The sequence below is a fragment of the Micropterus salmoides genome, unplaced genomic scaffold (assembly GCF_014851395.1).
Source record: "Micropterus salmoides isolate LMB-PRFRI ecotype aquatic unplaced genomic scaffold, ASM1485139v1 Ms_hic_scaffold_9, whole genome shotgun sequence".
NCBI classification, from domain to species: domain Eukaryota; kingdom Metazoa; phylum Chordata; class Actinopteri; order Centrarchiformes; family Centrarchidae; genus Micropterus; species Micropterus salmoides.
Window position 1 is genome coordinate 7,335,406 of NW_024044681.1, and position 17,430 is coordinate 7,352,835.

Here is a 17,430-nt window from a genome sequence, read left to right on the forward strand (position 1 = left end):
GTTAGTGTCCTCTTTTTGGGATCAGGTCTAATTACACTATGGTCTATTCAAACCGGGTCAGACTGCGCTCAGGTCCCCATCCAATGAGGTCGGTAGGTTCATGTTTTCCATGGGTCAGTATTCAATTTAAATTTTATACATTTATGAAGCGCCAATACAAAACAAAAGTTATCTCTAAATAGTTTCCTTTAAGTAGCTTCTTTATAGAATCTTAGCAAAGCACCTCCAGAATGCTGAAAATGCTGATTAAAATGGAAAATGCAGCAGATTAACAGTGTCTATCATCTCCTTCAGGTGTAAAGATAAAACAATCTGTCACATCCATGCAATCAGTGCAGTGATGGGAGCAGACCCCTGTCCAGACACCTACAAATACCTGCATTTTACAGCCCGATGTGTTTAACAGGTGAGACATCCACCATCTTCATCACATACACATCTGCATGTTTCTCTAAAACAATGGCTGAGGTATCCGTCCATTGGCATGGTGCCTCTGATTTTAAGATGAGCAGATACTCTGGGTTTTTATTAGTCTTGTACATTGCGTTAACCTGCACTACACTTTCTTTCTGCATGGCCAGAAGCTGCAAAGTTTCAGTTCCCCGTGCAGATCAATCAGGAACTCACACTGAATGGAAACATGAAACCCTCTGTCGTTTCTTTCTACTGGCAAACCTCACTTTCTGTCAGTTTAACCACAACATGTAAAAATACTGCAAACCATACTCTACAGCGTTTTTGAGCTGCCAGAAATCAGGAGACTAAACAGACTTGCTGGGTAAACCTACCCAGGACCTTAAGTAAGATACGTAAGTCATGTGACGTTTAATACGTGATAAACTTTATGAAACGGTGGTTGTTTGGTTAGGTTTAGTCAATAAAACATGAACTGATTTATCCACACACTCCCAACTGGTCACAAACAGCCTCTTGGTTAAGACCCCTTGGCGTCATGTTTTTAGTACGCTGGGAGCCCTTTATTGTTGTTTTTCACCGTTTAGGTCTCCGCGGTAACAGTAAATAGGCAAAGTCTGGTTACACTTTCACAATAAAATGTACTTGTTAATGTTGTGAAACGTCGCATTTGGCAGCAAAACTACTTGGTTAGGTTTAGGAAAAGATAATTGGTTTGGGTTAAAATAACGACTTTACTTATGTGACTTAACTTATGTAAGTTGGGGAATGTTAGTTTCTTAACTTACACAACTTATGTAACCGATGTAACTTAGATAACTTAGACTTTTTGTTTCACACGGTAAACAAACACCGGTCTCCTGGGTGAAAGTTTCTGGCCCTCCGTCCACCCTGACCTCCTCCTTACTTGGTCTTTTCTGTTAAACATCCTACACCTACAGTTACCTTTCAAAAGTGACGCTACAGGGCTTCCCTCACTATGTTGAACTATGACCCTAAGGGGCTTCCCAGTGCGTTACAAACTGACGCCAACGGGTCTTGACCATGCGTCCATTTGTGGCGACTCGGGAGTGAGAACGGGTTGGATTTACAGATGGGCACATTTTGCCCATCATGGCTTCACAGGTTCTGATGAGGGTGTATTGCGCTATATCCAGCAACTGTAAGAGTTTCTTCATTTGTGACGGGTAGAAGAGAATTTGAGCACCTGCAATGAAGAATTTTGTTACTGTAATAAAGGATTTTTCTCTGAGACTTCAAATTTACGGACACACATGTGACTTCTACAAACTCACAGGTGCTCAGGTGTTTTGTTCCAGTAATACATGTCCACATATTACTCATGTTGTGGGGACATAAATCTGTTTGTGCGGAGTCGTCTTCCTCTTAGGGACAAAATGCAAGGCCCCGCAACACTTTTTAAGGGTAGGTTTCCAGGAAATTAATGTAAGCAAAGTCCCGCCACTCTGCAACCATCTTGGTAAGGCCTCAGGTATCTGGGACCAACAGGATCAGGTCTCTCTCAGAAGAGAGAGCCAGAAACTGTCACAAAACTCAGCTGTGCTCTGACGTAATTGTTTCCCAGCTCGGCTGTTAAAAACAGACCGTTGGCTTTCTAGCAGGAGGGGCGGGACGTGCAAACAACCTCCATCTTTGGTGTTCCAGGCTTTCCCCATAGGATCCTATTCGGGATTCTTTAAGCGGCGTCTCTTTCCTTAAACAGTCTCTGATGTAAGTCAATAAAATATCCTCTGCAGTGATGGAAACACGGCGGTTTATTTGTGTGTTCACAGGGTCCAGTGACGCCGCGTAATGAGGAAGAGAAGACATTTCTAACCTCCACCATCAGACGTCATTCTGAAATGTTTTGTTCGTCACTGTTGGTGTGTTCTTGTTTGATTGGTTATCAGCTCTATCTGTCTATGAGATAAGATGACATCTCTTACAGCAACAAACTCCTTCTGGGTTTAAAAAGGTAATAAATAATAGATGAAAGTTTGACCTCGAGTTTTCTTTCTTTCTTTAAATTATGTTTTGGGGGGAAATACAAGCCTGCAGTGTAATATCATATTTACTGAACACTCATTTAGTTACAGCAAGGAAATTTAACACTGCAGATTACAATCATTACTAATATTTTTATTACAACAATAGCTACATTTTTGTAAGCTGATATAAGCAATTCAAATAAACAAACAAACAAATAAATAATAGGTAAGAAAAGATAAAGCAATTCTTCCCGTTTATTACATGTCACCTGTCCTCTGCAGCCGTGTTGCCTCACTGCAGTGATTTTGCTTTTTGCAAGGTAGTTCATTTATTATTATACAACACAAGGTTGTGTAGTAAGTTTTATTGTTCTGTGTCTTTTTATTTGCTGCACATGTTGCTGTTGGCAGCACTTTGACAAACTCAAAGCCTATACATAGACAAATTGTTGCAGCTCTAATAACTATATGGCTCTAATTAACCATGTTTTACATCCAATAACAGTTTCAGGACATGAGAGGTGGAGTCAGTGAGCTAATCTGACAGTTTCAGCCTGTAGTTTGGATATTTACTTAAATTATTCTTACCTTTTGGAGATATTTGGATGCAGGGAGTCTTCATGGATCTTCCGTGTCTTTATTTCATCAACAGTCTGACACTGAAGAATAAGGAAAATAAATTCAGCCTCCCCGTCGGGGAATCGAACCCCGGTCTCCCGCGTGACAGGCGGGGATACTCACCACTATACTAACGAGGAGTTCAACGACTGATTTATGTGCAGTACCGATTTTAACCATAACACTGCAGCCTGTGGGCGAGTGGCGCTGTTTCGCCGTAATGTTTCAATTACTCTATTTTATTTTTATTTTAGTCACCATTTAATTTGCCCGTGTGTATCTTTTCTTCACCATCATCATATGGTCTCTCAGTCTGTAACTTCACCTGCACACTAGTGTCCCTGTTACCCTGAAAGTCTTATGCTGGGTTTAAATTATTATATTAAGACAGAAAGTGCTGCGGCGGCACTACGCTAAGTATCAAGTTTATAATCAATACAGTGAAACACAGATAGCTTACCTCCACAGACGGTCCACGGTGCTAGCAAAACAAACTTCTTCCTCCCTCGTAGCTTCCAAACCAAACTTTATTAACAATTGTCCGCAGCCAGAACAGTCCAAAGGGGCCGACGGGCCGTTTTCTGCACGTGCAGTGTGAACCAGGCTTTAGTCATTTATTGAAATAGCGTAACGTTAGCTGTCTTTATTGGTCATTTAATATAAAATAGTGGTTAGTTAATTTAAAATGAAAGGCTAAATAACGTGTACCACAAATACATGTTTCCGCCCGGTTCCGAACCGCAGTTCCTCTTTTCACCCTGTGTGTTGTTCGCTCCGCTCTTGAGCTACAGATTGATGCATCTTACTTTTACAAAATCTTTGTTGGGAGTTGCACATGCGCAGATCCCAGGTAAGGATTACTAGCCAATCAGAAGCAGGGAAGGGCGGGTCGTAAGAAACTATTAAGAAGCTATTATGTGCCTAGTATAACATCTTGCCAATGGACTACAGTTGAAAATTAGCCTGCTGGCTAACACTGGCACATTTACAGAAATGTTGATTAATGTGCACTGTCCTTAAATAAATGAAATGAAATGAAATGAAATGAAACAAGGTAGTGTGATCCAAATAAAAGCTGCTTCAGACTGAGACCGTAATCTAGCAGATGGTAGAAGTTACTCACAAGTCCACAACATCATTGTTCCACATCTTACCATAAACCACTACAAAAATCACCGTATTTCAACTCAATTTTACATAAAAACGGGCCAAACAATTTGAACGTTTGCTCAGTAGCTTTCACATCAGGTGTGACAGGTGTAAGTTTGGATTTTGTGTGTTTAATTATTCAGGTTTCAGCTGTTTCAATAAAATATCTTGAAAGCATTATGTGATGTGTGTCTTTACTTGGGTAGTAACAGTTATAGAATATTAAACAATGAAACATCTGTATATTCATATGCTGAGCTGTACACCTAATAGAGGCCTTTCATAAGTAAAACTGTGGAAATACAACAAGCTTGTTTTTTAATTATTTTATGAAGCAATTATGGTATAGAAATAAAGTTGATTATTAGTAAGTTTAATGCAACTTTTAGCAATAGCAGCAGGTAAAAGTAGCATTAATGTCTAACCTTTTAATCATAAGGTACAAAACCTCATGATTGATACGTCTTATCATCCTAAAATATCGATTGTTTCCATGATTTCTTCACAGATCTGCAATAAAATGTCCCTTTAGGTTTTGTTGTTTTCAATTAATCAAACACTCTGCAGCAAAATATTTAGAGCCACAGAAGGATTCAAGTCGCTTCTTCTTTGAAGGGCTTCTGCTTGAGAGATTGTCCTCGAGACCACTACACTACGGAAACCCACATGTAAAGCTGCAGAGAAGAACGAGTTACAGTCTGTAAAAGTTTTAAAATATCACGCTCGGGGATAAAATGTGTATCATCGATAGATGTATTAATTGTAAAAACATATTACACATTTTATAAAACAATTACAGCACCTGATACGTAGCCTTGTTGTTTTGTATTACCCAGTTCATCCGGGACAGTATTTAGATTTTGTTTGGTGATATATCAAGCACTCATTCACTGACTCTGGTAAAATAAATCAAACCCTGGCCTGCCTCCATCTATGAAAACAGAAATATCTGTTGCTATATTTTCACTTCTATTCATTGTTTTCATTTTTGTAATGACACAACATCATAAAACTATTTTATTATTTTGTATTTAACCTTTATTCAACTAGGAAGTCACATTGAAGTGAGACCTACATCCAACCACAGCTCATCAAATATAGATTAAATATAGATTTCTTTAGAACTATAAGAAAAACAACGCTGTGACTTAGAGACTGAAATGTGAATAATAACGGAGCAAACGCTACAATTGTAATTTATTTTGAAATCCCATGCAGCGTGAACCGGAAGTTTTATGGTTAATACCGGGATTTGACGTAAACCCTTTTCTGATTGGGTGATCATCGGTACGCTCGCTCTGGCCAATCAGGGAGCAGCTCTGTACACATATATATGTGGTTTCGGCGGTTTGTAGGGCAGAACGTTCTCGTGCTCGAAAGAATCAACGCGCAAAATGTCTGGAAGAGGAAAGACCGGAGGCAAAGCCAGAGCAAAGGCCAAGACCCGCTCCTCCCGCGCCGGGCTGCAGTTCCCCGTCGGTCGTGTCCACAGACTGCTGCGTAAAGGAAACTACGCCCAGCGCGTCGGTGCCGGAGCCCCCGTGTACCTGGCGGCGGTGCTGGAGTACCTGACCGCTGAGATCCTGGAGCTGGCCGGAAACGCCGCCCGCGACAACAAGAAGACCAGGATCATCCCCCGTCACCTGCAGCTGGCCGTCCGCAACGACGAGGAGCTCAACAAGCTGCTGGGCGGAGTCACCATCGCTCAGGGCGGCGTGCTGCCCAACATCCAGGCGGTCCTGCTGCCCAAGAAGACCGAGAAGCCCGCCAAGAAGTAAACAACAACAACCACAAACACAACGGCTCTTTTAAGAGCCACACATCTCAAACTGAAGACACACTTCCTGCTGTATATTTCACGATGATTAAAGAAACTGTTTATCCATCACACCCAAAAGCACATAACACTACATCTAAAGTTCTGTGACGTGTAGACTTTTTAACTACAGGCAGTTGTTAATAAACAAAGGAGCAGAATAGGAAGAAGCTGGTTTGTGCTTTAACTTCTACAGCTAATGTTAAGACTTTATCCTGATGTGAATCTCAACCAGACTGGTGCTTGATTTAACTTTGATATAAAATACAACTTTTATCTGCATGATCAGCCAAGGAAAGCTCTGAAGAGTCCTTACAGTGAACACCGGCACGACATGCTTGAGGGCGTTGCCCCTTTTAAAGGTGAGACTAATGTTACGCCACTCGATTTATGAAGAAAAACTTTTGACCCTAGAACTGCTGAATCAAAGAATTTCCAGTTTTGATTATGGAAATGTGGAAAATAAGCCAAGTTTGAGAACTTGTGAAAATGCAGTAAAACAAACTGCATCACTAATGTGGTGCCTTTTGCAGGTTCTTGTAAGGAGGATTGTGTTTGGACACATTTCTCAGCTGTGGTGCATGAATGAAATTAGAGAAAGCAAAACATAATCCATTAAAAAAAAAAAAAAAGACGTGCTCATGTGGTTGGAAACTTCAGAAATATTTCAAAAAACACTGAGTTACAAACATCAAGTTCAGCAAACGTATAGCTTCGAGTTAGGTGACCCTTTTTTCTGAGAAAATGAGATTTATAAATGCAACAATCTGAGATCAACCTATGATGATGTTGCAAACACTGTTGGTGCGCTCGGCCAGACTTACAGAACTGGATCTGTTCTGCCACTTTAAAGTAGACGACAAAGGAGAGCCAGTGTTTGGGGAAATAACTCGTGCTGAATCCTTTCTAATGTGTGTAAGACGTCTTACAGTAAAGAACTTTGATGAGCATTTTTATGCCTATGCTATAAAAAAGTAAAGAATTTGAAATGATCAAGCTGTCTGATGCAGTCAGGCCTTTTAGACATAATCAATAATCAATACACATGAACTATACTTAAACCCGAGGTACAAGATTGTTTAGTTCTCAAGAAGGCAGATGGTCCTTATTGTCTTTGAACGTGTAATGAATCCACTAATTTATTCATTTTCAAATTAACAATGTAATTTCAACAGTTAATGTAATTGACAATTTAAAGACGCCTAAAGGTTTTATTGTACATGTATTTAAAATGTGTTTGCACTATTTTCAACTATGTTATGTTGGCAACCTACCGGTTTTAGGTGTAACTGATGTTGGAAACACTTCCCATGTAGTGTAAAGGTACAGTTATGATGTAATCATCTAAGTCATCGCATGCTTTTGCTATTTTTTGAAAGCAGCTTGGGTTTTTTATTACATCCTAAATCAAAAACTCAGGCAAACTTGTTGTTTTATGTATGTATGTTATATATCCTATATGTTTTTAGGAATTGCATGAACGTGTCGAGTTGAGCGGTAACATTTTGTTGTGCTCATATATTCTGTAGCCTGTCGACATTTCACCGTTGATTAAATGGCTTTTTTTCACATATCTTTCTCTCCATTAGTTCCTGGCAACAACATTTACTTGTGTTACACGTTTGTTTGCAGTTTTTGGTCGTCAGCTACACCGCGGTGTGTTAAATGACCCGACACAACTTGTGTTAAAATGGCACATTTGTGTGTTAAAAAAGTTTACACATCTATTGTGTTGACTTTGACACTATGCGTGTTGTCCCTGAACACACTCTGTACATGTGTTTAAATTCTGCACAACACGTGTCATTTTTAAACATCTGAGTCTATAGACACTAAACAAAATGTAGTCTTGGTCGGAAAAATTTACTCTTACCTCAAAATCTTGATAACCACCGTGCCAGATCAGGGAGGAAGCAGGTAAGAACTAAAATGATCACCTAACTATCTTATGTGTAATTGGTGTTGTTACAACCCGGTCTGCCTCAGTGAAGCTTCATCAGGGGCCATTCTGCAGGTCCAACAATTATTTTCTGGTGGTTATTGGTTGCAGTAAGAATGTAGTTTATTAGCTGTCTTCTCTCTTTCAGCAGCGCTCTAATACTCTGAAAATGTTCTATTTTAACAGTTTGTTCAATTTTTATATTTAACTTCTCACAGGCTGTAGCCAATTTCTGTTTTTAAATAAGCCTACTTTTATAAGAAGTCTTGAAAATGACGGCAAATCATTTGTTCAAAACAAGACATTTCCAATATTGTAAGCAGCCTGATGTGAAGGAGATTCATTTTGGCATAAAGTCATAATTGCTGAACTCAGCGATCTGATTTCAGCTTATTTGAACTTGTTGATGAAATATTGAATTTCTGTAAATAAGAAGATACATTTTCTTGCTGTGATCATTAGTGTTTGAACAGTAATATATAGTGGTTTTCATGAACATGATCAGAGGAAGGAGCTCTTGAGCTTTAGTGAGGAGGCTCTTAAAAGAGCCGTTGTGGTGTAAAGAGGTGTGGGGGGGAGTTTAAGCCCTCTCTCCGCGGATGCGTCGGGCCAGCTGGATGTCTTTGGGCATGATGGTGACCCTCTTGGCGTGGATGGCGCACAGGTTGGTGTCCTCGAAGAGGCCGACCAGGTAAGCCTCGCTGGCCTCCTGCAGAGCCATGACGGCGGAGCTCTGGAAGCGCAGGTCGGTCTTGAAGTCCTGAGCGATCTCCCTCACCAGGCGCTGGAAGGGCAGCTTGCGGATCAGCAGCTCGGTGGACTTCTGGTAGCGGCGGATCTCTCGGAGAGCCACGGTACCGGGCCTGTAGCGGTGGGGCTTCTTCACTCCGCCGGTGGCCGGGGCGCTCTTACGGGCAGCCTTGGTGGCCAGCTGCTTCCTGGGAGCTTTTCCTCCGGTGGATTTACGCGCGGTCTGCTTGGTTCTGGCCATTTCAGTCTCTCTAACTTGTCCGTGTTCACAGATAAAGAAGAATCCCGACAGGCTGCGAGCAGCGGCTTTATAAAGGAAGAGCGGGCGCGACGACGGCGCTGATTGGTCCAGGCCGAGAGGAGCTGCTATTGGCCAAAAGAAAAATTCAAACTGACCAATCATCCACAGCAGCTGGCCAAGAAAGAAACAATGATTTTAGATTGAAAACAACATGTTAGAAATATTACATCTTCAAAACTTTTGGAGACTAAAGTTACATTAACAAAGTTTTTCCACATTTCAAGATAAGATGAGATACAGAAGTAAATAAGTAAAAAAAAAAAAAATTGATCTGAAGTTTATAAAACATAATAATTATGGAAATAAAAATAGAAGCACAAGAGCAAAATCACAAGATGAGCATCATAAATAAAGTAACGACCAGTTTTACTTAAACTAAGAGACTGTGTCATGTGAAGTCAAAGCAAATTCCTCGTCCATATAAAATATTATGTTCGGCTCTTTCTGATTCTGACGACACGCTGGTGTGATGAGCAAAGTAAAAGAGCAGGAGTTCCCAAAGCTTTCAGATGGAGACCCAGCAGAGACTATTGGTGTCTGTCCTGGACCCAGACTCACAAAAATACATCAGTGAGTGTCACAACATCTACATTCATAAACTCCTGATAAAGATCACAACAAACCATGAATTCAAAATCTATATGTTAGAGCTTGTGTCGTGTTTCACTTCTCCACAACCTTGAAAAAAGTTACCTCAGGTCGGCAATCATCAAGTTTCATGCTCCTATAGTTTGCATCATTTACTTACTTTTGTTTGGTTATTTACCAACAAGTGGTGTAAATGTATATTTGTGTTTAATAACTGCAAACAGCCACAAAAGCAAATAAAAAACAATTCAGACCGTTTTTTGATCAGGATGCTGCGCTGAGAGACATCAGCACAGCTGGACATTATTGCTCATAATATTAAGCTTTAACCAACATTTCCAAATGATTAAATGTTCAACTGCAGACAAACGTCCAGACTTAATGCACAACAGGAGCAGAGCAGGGGCCACTTCAGCTCTACAACTTATTAAGCTTATAAAACAATGTTTGGGGCAGAATCAAATACGGGGAAAGATCCAAGGAAACAATCTGTTTGAGATGTTGAAGAAGAGTTTTGGCTCCACAAAGGAAAGAATGAAAGTGCCACATAGAGAAAAACAACACTACACAAAAGAAGGAGGGAGGACTAGACTGGAAAGTTGTCCTTGATTTCTCTAATGCAATAATTTAGCACCGGAGCCAAATAATAAGCACGTTTTCAAACTCAAAAGGTCCAGGTCCAACATTATCAGCTGGGTTTACAGGTCATGCTGCAAACTGGGAGTGTTGGAAGAATCCAAATGATCAATATCACAAGTAAAATCCAGAACTGAAGGAAAATTACACAAGTATCTACATTTTACTAAAATTACTAAAGTAATAAAAGCTTACTAATCAGCGAAATTAGTACATTTAGTAGTACTACTAGCTACTTTTGTACTTTAAACCATTAAACAGAAAGTGAAGTCAATTTAATTAATATTAGGTTAAATAGATCATTAGTTTTGTAGAAATCACTTAGAGAAAGTACAATCCAATTTGTTTCTCTTAAGTCCAAACAGTAAAAAGTTTATTCCATTTAGTTGTCATGTATCAACATCACCGTCATTTAAACAAAAGTATAATCAGTAGATATCAATCAAAATATCAAGGAAGCTCAAATTATTTCCTTTCCCCTGAACATACATTTCAAGATGGATCAAACCTCTTTTGTACAAATTGAAATAAATGGTGGTTTTTAATCTCTAATTCCAAATGTAACCTACATTTAAGTGTCTGTAAAGAGTTCCTGTTTGGTGTAAAAAATAACATCTGGTTGGTGTAACAGCTGATAAAAGAGAAAGGTTTGTATTTTCATGCTTTTTCCTTTTGGTTTAGATTTGAGCCAAAAACTGATATGCAACTTTTTTTTCTCTGTACATAATAAACTTGATTCATATTTTGGATAAATGTCTTACTCATAAAATTAAATGGTTTAAAAGACTTTACTTAAAAAAATGAAATAGTTTTTTTTGACTGTGGATTGCTCACGATGTGCTTACTCATACAAAAATACAAAACCCCAATAATAAAATAAAATCAGACACAGACTTCAGTGTAGACAACACAGATACACACTATGAACAAAAACAATATAGACATATTGACAAATAGTGCAGTAATCAGAGTGCAAAGGATGCAGGAATAAATACGTATTTTGTGCAGGAGTAATGACTTGAAGTATGTGGATTTGGTATCCAGTATCTACAATATAACAGTATGAACAGCACTGAAGTAAATAACACACACAGGTTCAAAATCCACCATCAGATTTATTTATATCATCCAAAATAAGAACTCGGTTTCAGCTGCCTTGATATTCTGTAGGACACGACGACTAGCAGGGCTGTGAAGAGACAAGACTTGATATTCGGTCCCTCCAGGATTCTGCGGGCCTTTTTACTGATTGTTCCGCTCGAACATGTCAGACTTTTTGGCCGCTTTTCTATAAAACTGCGATAAAAGTTGTAATGATTTGGGTCGGTTTTTTGCGACGAAATTGTGGGAATAAGTGAAATCTTCAAAGGTAGATGTGATCTTTTAATCATTGACTAACGTCATCATTTAATGAAAATTCATCATTTGTTTGATTTAATATCCCTTCAGACAAAGGAACCGCCCCTTTGGGACTGTACGTTAGGATGACAGACACGAAAACAAAACTAACTGAAAACACTCAGAAATCACCAGAAATCCACACAGATATTAATTTCAGCACCTCTGATAATGATCGTCAGGTTGAAATCATGCGATCCTGTTACTGTAGATAACAATAATGAATGTTTCTGTCTTCTGCCACACAGAGTGATCATGATATCTCACCGTAATCTGCTTCAGCTGGTGTGGAAACCTCTTTCTCTGTTTGTAACACAGATAATATTGTTCTACAGCATAATGAAATCCTGATGAATGAAACGTCATATAGCTTAATAAATAAAAACAAAGATAATATGGTTTACAGCAGGGTCATAGTTGGGGAGAAGAGTGACTGTTTATAAGAGTAACGTGCACACAGGACTTCATCAGATTCAGTTGGTAATTCTCCTTCAGCAGCTCCATGAACAGACAGGAGAGGAAACAGCATCACCTGGTGGTAAAAAAAAACACACAGATGTTGCTGATGAATCATTTTCAGCAGCTGGTTTGCCTCGAGGACAGAATGTTGCACCTTCCTCGTTAGTATAGTGGACAGTATCTCCGCCTGTCACGCGGAAGACCGGGGTTCGATTCCCCGACGGGGAGAAACTTTATTTAACTGGCTGGAAGATCTGATTCTGACAACAATCAGAAAAAGAGCTCTCTCACGTTTTTCAACTTTCTTCAGTTGATTTATCTGTATTGCACAATGTGAAACTTCTGAACTGAAAACAACCTGCAGACCGTTTTAGTAGGAGACACGTTAGGAAAATCAAGCGTTACAGGGAGTATGTAGGCAAAATATAGAGGAAATGAATGTCTTCTGTGTAGAAGACCTCAGGTGCAGGTCAGCTTGTGATGTGATTCACACCTTTTGAGTTGAGAGAGACGTAGTAGTTGTATAATCAAGTGAATCATGAGGAAGGCAGCTCTGAGTTGAAGCAGTGGGGGCCCTGAAAAGGGCCTTTGTGTTGCTGGTGTAACAGCGGCTTTACTTGGAGCTGGTGTACTTGGTCACGGCCTTGGTGCCTTCAGACACGGCGTGCTTGGCCAGCTCACCGGGCAGCAGCAGGCGGACGGCGGTCTGGATCTCCCTGGAGGTGATGGTGGAGCGCTTGTTGTAGTGAGCCAGACGGGAGGACTCGCCGGCGATGCGCTCAAAGATGTCGCTCACGAACGAGTTCATGATCAGCATGGCCTTGGACGAGATGCCGGTGTCGGGGTGGACCTGCTTCAGGACCTTGTACACGTAGATGGCGTAGCTCTCCTTCCTGGTCTTCCTCTTCTTCTTGCCGGTCTTGGAGACGCTCTTAGAGACGGCTTTCTTTGAGCCCTTCTTCGGAGCCTTAACTGGATCAGGCATCTTCAACTTCGTAGTAGTTCACAACGAATAAGTCTGAAACGATGAGGCGGCACATTTATATGCACTTGATGCAAATGAAACTGCGCTGTTTCTCGTACAGGATTGGCTGAGATTTAAACAAGACTGCGCATGCGCCACACAAGAAATAATTAAACATCTCTGTGAGAAGTGAATAAAGATGTGAAGGTCAACAGATAAACACAGTAACACAGATTTAAGTTTATTTATTTTAGCGGTGGAGAAAGTATTCAGATACTTTAATTCACTAAAAGTACTAATATCACACTATGAAATATGTCCTGTGACTGTTATATTATTATATATTCCTGTATTATTGTTATTATTTATCATGTATTCGTGTAAAAGCAGGAGCTCATTTTCAAATATTTTGTATCGGCTGCAAACAGCAATTATTTTCATTATGGGTTAACCTGGTTGTTTGGTTTGTAAAAAATCTGAAAATAGTAAGAAATACCACCCAGAGCCCAAAGCGGCAATTTCACAATGCTTTTCATGTCCAACTAAGAGTCAAAACCTCAAAAATAGTACAAAGAAAGGTAAATCGATAAAGAAAAAAGTAGCAAATACTCACATATGTGAAGTTTAACCATGAAAACTTTGGCCTATTAGCTTAACTTAAATATAGCTGCCAAATTATTTTCTATCAAACAACTAATCATTTCAAACACCAATCATTTCAGCTCTGCTTGTAAAAACTATTGGGTAGTTTAAATTATAACAAAACTTTTAATACCTAAGTAACTATTAATAAAGATCTCAAATAATTGTAGTGATAATATATATTCCTCCCTGATAAGTAGTGGGCAGAAGAAAAAGGTGCCATTCAAGAAAATTCTTAATAAAGTGCTTAATGAGTAAATGTACTGAAGTTACACACTGTGTGCCTGAAAGAGTTTGGTAGGCTGTAATTCTAATATTGATCATATCCACATGGGTCGGGCTGTAATTCAGTACTGATACGTTCCTGTAGGTACAAGGGAACAAGATGTGATATTAGGATATAAGTGGGTTACAATGTGGGACTTTAAAATAAAGATATTCTGTAGGTATTTCTAACTAATGGGTACTATTCTGTAGAAACCTACTGAGCAACAAAGCTAATATTGTGTAATGAGTCCTACATAATGTGACCTTTTAGATAACTCAAATATGTTTATAATTTACCATTGAATTGTTTTGTATTTAAATGCGTGTGATTAACAGTGACAGGAAGACAGATTCTGATAATGCAATCACCTCAAATTGTGACATTTCTCTCCAGGACAGCAGCTGCGTTAATGATACTTTAGTATGGATTGTGAAAAATACTTAAAATCACCCTACTCTAATAAGTGGTTGTAAACTGATATAATTTTAATTGCACACGTCGTCCTAGAACAGCATACTTAATCATCATTAAATGCATACTTCCCATTTGCAGCAGTGCTACAGTAATGATGGTCTGAGCCAAATGTTTGCGTTTACTCTGCTGTCTCATGCACAGATGAAGGTCACCAGACTCTGCAAACAGTTTGATTTTATCACTGACAAACACTTCAGCCCAGTTCTTCTCTAGTGTGTTAGACTTGGCATTTTAGCCTGTATGTAAATGTGATATTGTAGGTGGTTCTTTGTTGTGGGAACTCATTTTGTTAATAAGCTCATTTGTAATTAAGTTTCCTCATCCCTTTGCTAGCAGTTTTGAATTTATTTAAATCATTAGCACTGTGAATCCCCATTTTGTGGAATTTTCTGGATTCACAGTGTAGCAGTTTATAAATAAGAAATCATCTCTTTAGATGAAGTGTGTGGCCCTTAAAAGGGCCTTTGTGTTTCAGCGGGTCTGGACCGGGTCTGGACCGGGTCTGGACCGGGTCTGGACCGGGTCTGGACCGGGTCTGGACCGGGTCTAGCCTCCGAAGCCGTACAGGGTGCGGCCCTGCCTCTTCAGAGCGTACACCACGTCCATGGCGGTGACGGTCTTCCTCTTGGCGTGCTCGGTGTAGGTGACGGCGTCGCGGATGACGTTCTCCAGGAAGACCTTGAGCACCCCGCGGGTCTCCTCGTAGATCAGACCGGAGATCCGCTTCACTCCGCCGCGGCGAGCCAGACGGCGGATGGCGGGTTTGGTGATTCCCTGGATGTTATCACGGAGCACTTTACGGTGACGCTTAGCGCCTCCTTTACCGAGTCCCTTTCCTCCTTTGCCTCTTCCGCTCATCTTTCAGCTTTACTCGTTCAACAAACTGATGAACTTAAAGGGCGACACGCGCTTTTTACATCTTATCTGCGGACGTAGAAGAGGACAGAAGGCGCGAGTTCCGCTGGGCGGTGCCAAACTCAGCTGTCCTGAAGCTCCTCCCTCTCTGGAGAGTCAACAGTTTGGCCCCGCCCATACCGAGCAGCACTTTTTCCGGTTTGGTGTGTAGTTTTTTTTTTTGTTGTTTTTATCAGAATCACCTTTATTATTTATAACAGCGGTGGCTTGTTTTTTATTTTTCATTGCTATGATCAACCAGCACCTGACTTTTGTTGCCGTACATGGACAATTTCTTGTTTTATAGTCAACTCATAGAAATATGACCCCTCTATGGTAGGCATTATTTTGCCAGTGGGTTAAAAAAATATTAGTGTGTTTTTTTGTCATTAAATGGACCAAGTAAACATAATTTAAATAAATTTCAAAAATTAAATAAATATACTTTGGGGTCCGTTGGCTTAAAGCAACACTGTATCATAATGTAAACAATGGAAAAGAGAGTTATTATTTAAACTTTGAATACTATTTATTAAAATACTCAATGAAAATGCAATCATTCTAAACTTGAAAATGTAAAAAAAAACTTTACATAGGGTTTTTTGTTTGAACGTTACCCTCAGGCATCAGTGTGGAACCGCCTATAGTAATGAATGCAAAAGAGAAAACAAAATTTAGCTGAGTCAGAAATCAGCTGTTCATCAGAGTGATGGCTTGTGGGAAGAAACTGCTTCTTGGTTTGGCGTACAGTGCTCTGTAGCGCCAACCAGAGGGGAGGAGCTGGAACAGGTTGTGTCCGGGGTGAGATGGATCTGCAGTGATGTTTCCTGACTCTGGAAATGTATAAGTCCTGAATGGAGGGCAGGTTGGCACCGATTATTTTTTCTGCAGTCCTGACTGTCCGTTGTAGTCTGCTCCTGTCCTTTTTGGTGACAGATCCAAACCAGACAGTGAAGGACGTGCAGAGGACAGACTGGATGATGGCTGTGTAGAACTGGATCAGCAGCTCCTTAGGCAGGTTGAGCTTCCTGAGCTGATGCAGGAATAACATCCTCTGCTGGGCCTTCTTGATGATCGTGTCTGTGTTGGGCTCCCACTTCAGGTCCTGGCGTTGAGGAGTTGCAGGATGTGATGCAGACCCAAGTTGACAGCATCATCCACTGACCTGTTAGCCCTGTAGGCAAACTGCAGGGGGTCCAGCAGGGGGCCTGTAATGTCCTTCAGGTGGGCCAACACCAGTCTTTCAATGACTACAGATGTCAGGGCGACAGGCCTGTAGTAATTCAGTCCAGAGATGGAGGGAGGGTTTTTTTGGGACGGGGATGACTGTGGAGCGTTTGAAGCAGGAGGGAACTTCACACAGCTCCAGTGATTTGTTGAAGATCTGAGTGAAAATGGGGGCCAGCTGGTCCGCACAGATTTTCAGGCAGGATGGAGACACACCGTCAGGTCCAGGAGCCTTCCTGATCTTCTGCCTTTGGAAGAGCTGACTCACATCCTCTTCACAGATCTTGAGGTGAGAGGTCAGAGGGGGAAGGTGACTGTTTGAAGATGGCGTTGGAGTGGGGGAGAGGTGTGACTCTGGGCTTTTCAAACCTACAGTAGAAACCATTCAGCTCGTCTGCCAGTCGTTGAGTACCAGCAGTGTTGGGGGATGGTCTCCTGTAGTTTGTCCGTAGGCTTCTCCACACTGAGGCAGGGTCGTTGGCTGCAAAGCTGTTATTTAGCTTTTCAGCGTAGCACCTCTTTGCAGCTTTCACCTCTTTAGTCATTGTGTTCCTGGCCTGGTTGTACAAGACTCTGTCCCCACTTCTGAAGGCCTCCTCCTTGGTCTGACAAAGCTGCCTGAGTTTCGCTGTGAACCAGGGGTTTTAGTTGTTGTATGTGCGGAAGGTTTTATTCGGCACACACATGTCCTCACAAAAACTGATGTAAGATGTCACAGTGTCAGTTCGTCCAGGTCAGCGGCTGCAGCCTCAAAACACTCCAGTCAGTGCAGTCAAAGCAGACCTGTAACTCCAGCTTTGACTGGTTGGTCCATCTTTTCACAGTCTTTAAAACAGGTTTAGCAGATTTCAGTTTTGCCTGTGTGTCGGGAGAAGATGAACCAGACAGTAATCAGAATCCCGAGG

General features: G+C 40.7%; 3 protein-coding genes and 1 non-coding gene across 4 annotated transcripts; 1 reads left to right on the forward strand and 3 right to left on the reverse strand.

The window, feature by feature from the left end:
* Window positions 1–3,088: 3,088 nt before the first annotated feature.
* On the reverse strand, window positions 3,089–3,160 carry trnad-guc. The gene has a single exon. It is a non-coding gene; the product is annotated as a tRNA-Asp (tRNA).
* A 2,387-nt stretch (window positions 3,161–5,547) lies between these two features.
* On the forward strand, window positions 5,548–5,996 carry LOC119896208 (histone H2A-like). The gene has a single exon (XM_038709715.1). It carries the CDS (start codon window positions 5,564–5,566, stop codon window positions 5,945–5,947), a length of 384 nt encoding a protein of 127 aa, XP_038565643.1. The 5' UTR covers window positions 5,548–5,563; the 3' UTR covers window positions 5,948–5,996.
* Window positions 5,997–8,339: 2,343 nt separating this feature from the next.
* Window positions 8,340–15,290, reverse strand: LOC119895524. Its single transcript, XM_038708696.1, has 3 exons — window positions 14,954–15,290; window positions 12,674–13,047; window positions 8,340–9,096 (listed from the first exon to the last, which is right to left on the reverse strand). The coding sequence occupies exons 1-3, from the start codon at window positions 15,260–15,262 to the stop codon at window positions 8,505–8,507; spliced, it is 1,275 nt and encodes a 424-aa protein (XP_038564624.1). The 5' UTR covers window positions 15,263–15,290; the 3' UTR covers window positions 8,340–8,504.
* Window positions 12,431–13,057, reverse strand: LOC119894953 (histone H2B 1/2-like). The gene has a single exon (XM_038707674.1). It carries the CDS (start codon window positions 13,039–13,041, stop codon window positions 12,670–12,672), a length of 372 nt encoding a protein of 123 aa, XP_038563602.1. The 5' UTR covers window positions 13,042–13,057; the 3' UTR covers window positions 12,431–12,669.
* Window positions 15,291–17,430: the final 2,140 nt, after the last annotated feature.

Bases quoted from the DNA above. Each gene is read 5' to 3' on its own strand.
- LOC119896208 (XM_038709715.1), top strand. From the start codon at position 5,564: ATGTCTGGAAGAGGAAAGACCGGAGGCAAAGCCAGAGCAAAGGCCAAG.
- LOC119894953 (XM_038707674.1), bottom strand. From the start codon at position 13,041: ATGCCTGATCCAGTTAAGGCTCCGAAGAAGGGCTCAAAGAAAGCCGTC.
- LOC119895524 (XM_038708696.1), bottom strand. From the start codon at position 15,262: ATGAGCGGAAGAGGCAAAGGAGGAAAGGGACTCGGTAAAGGAGGCGCT. The intron at 13,048-14,953 runs TAGACCCGGTCC...ACTACTACGAAG, and splicing joins CCCTGTACGGCTTCGGAGGC to TTGAAGATGCCTGATCCAGT. The intron at 9,097-12,673 runs GTAAAGCCGCTG...TCATTGTTTCTT, and splicing joins ACCAAGTACACCAGCTCCAA to TCTTGGCCAGCTGCTGTGGA.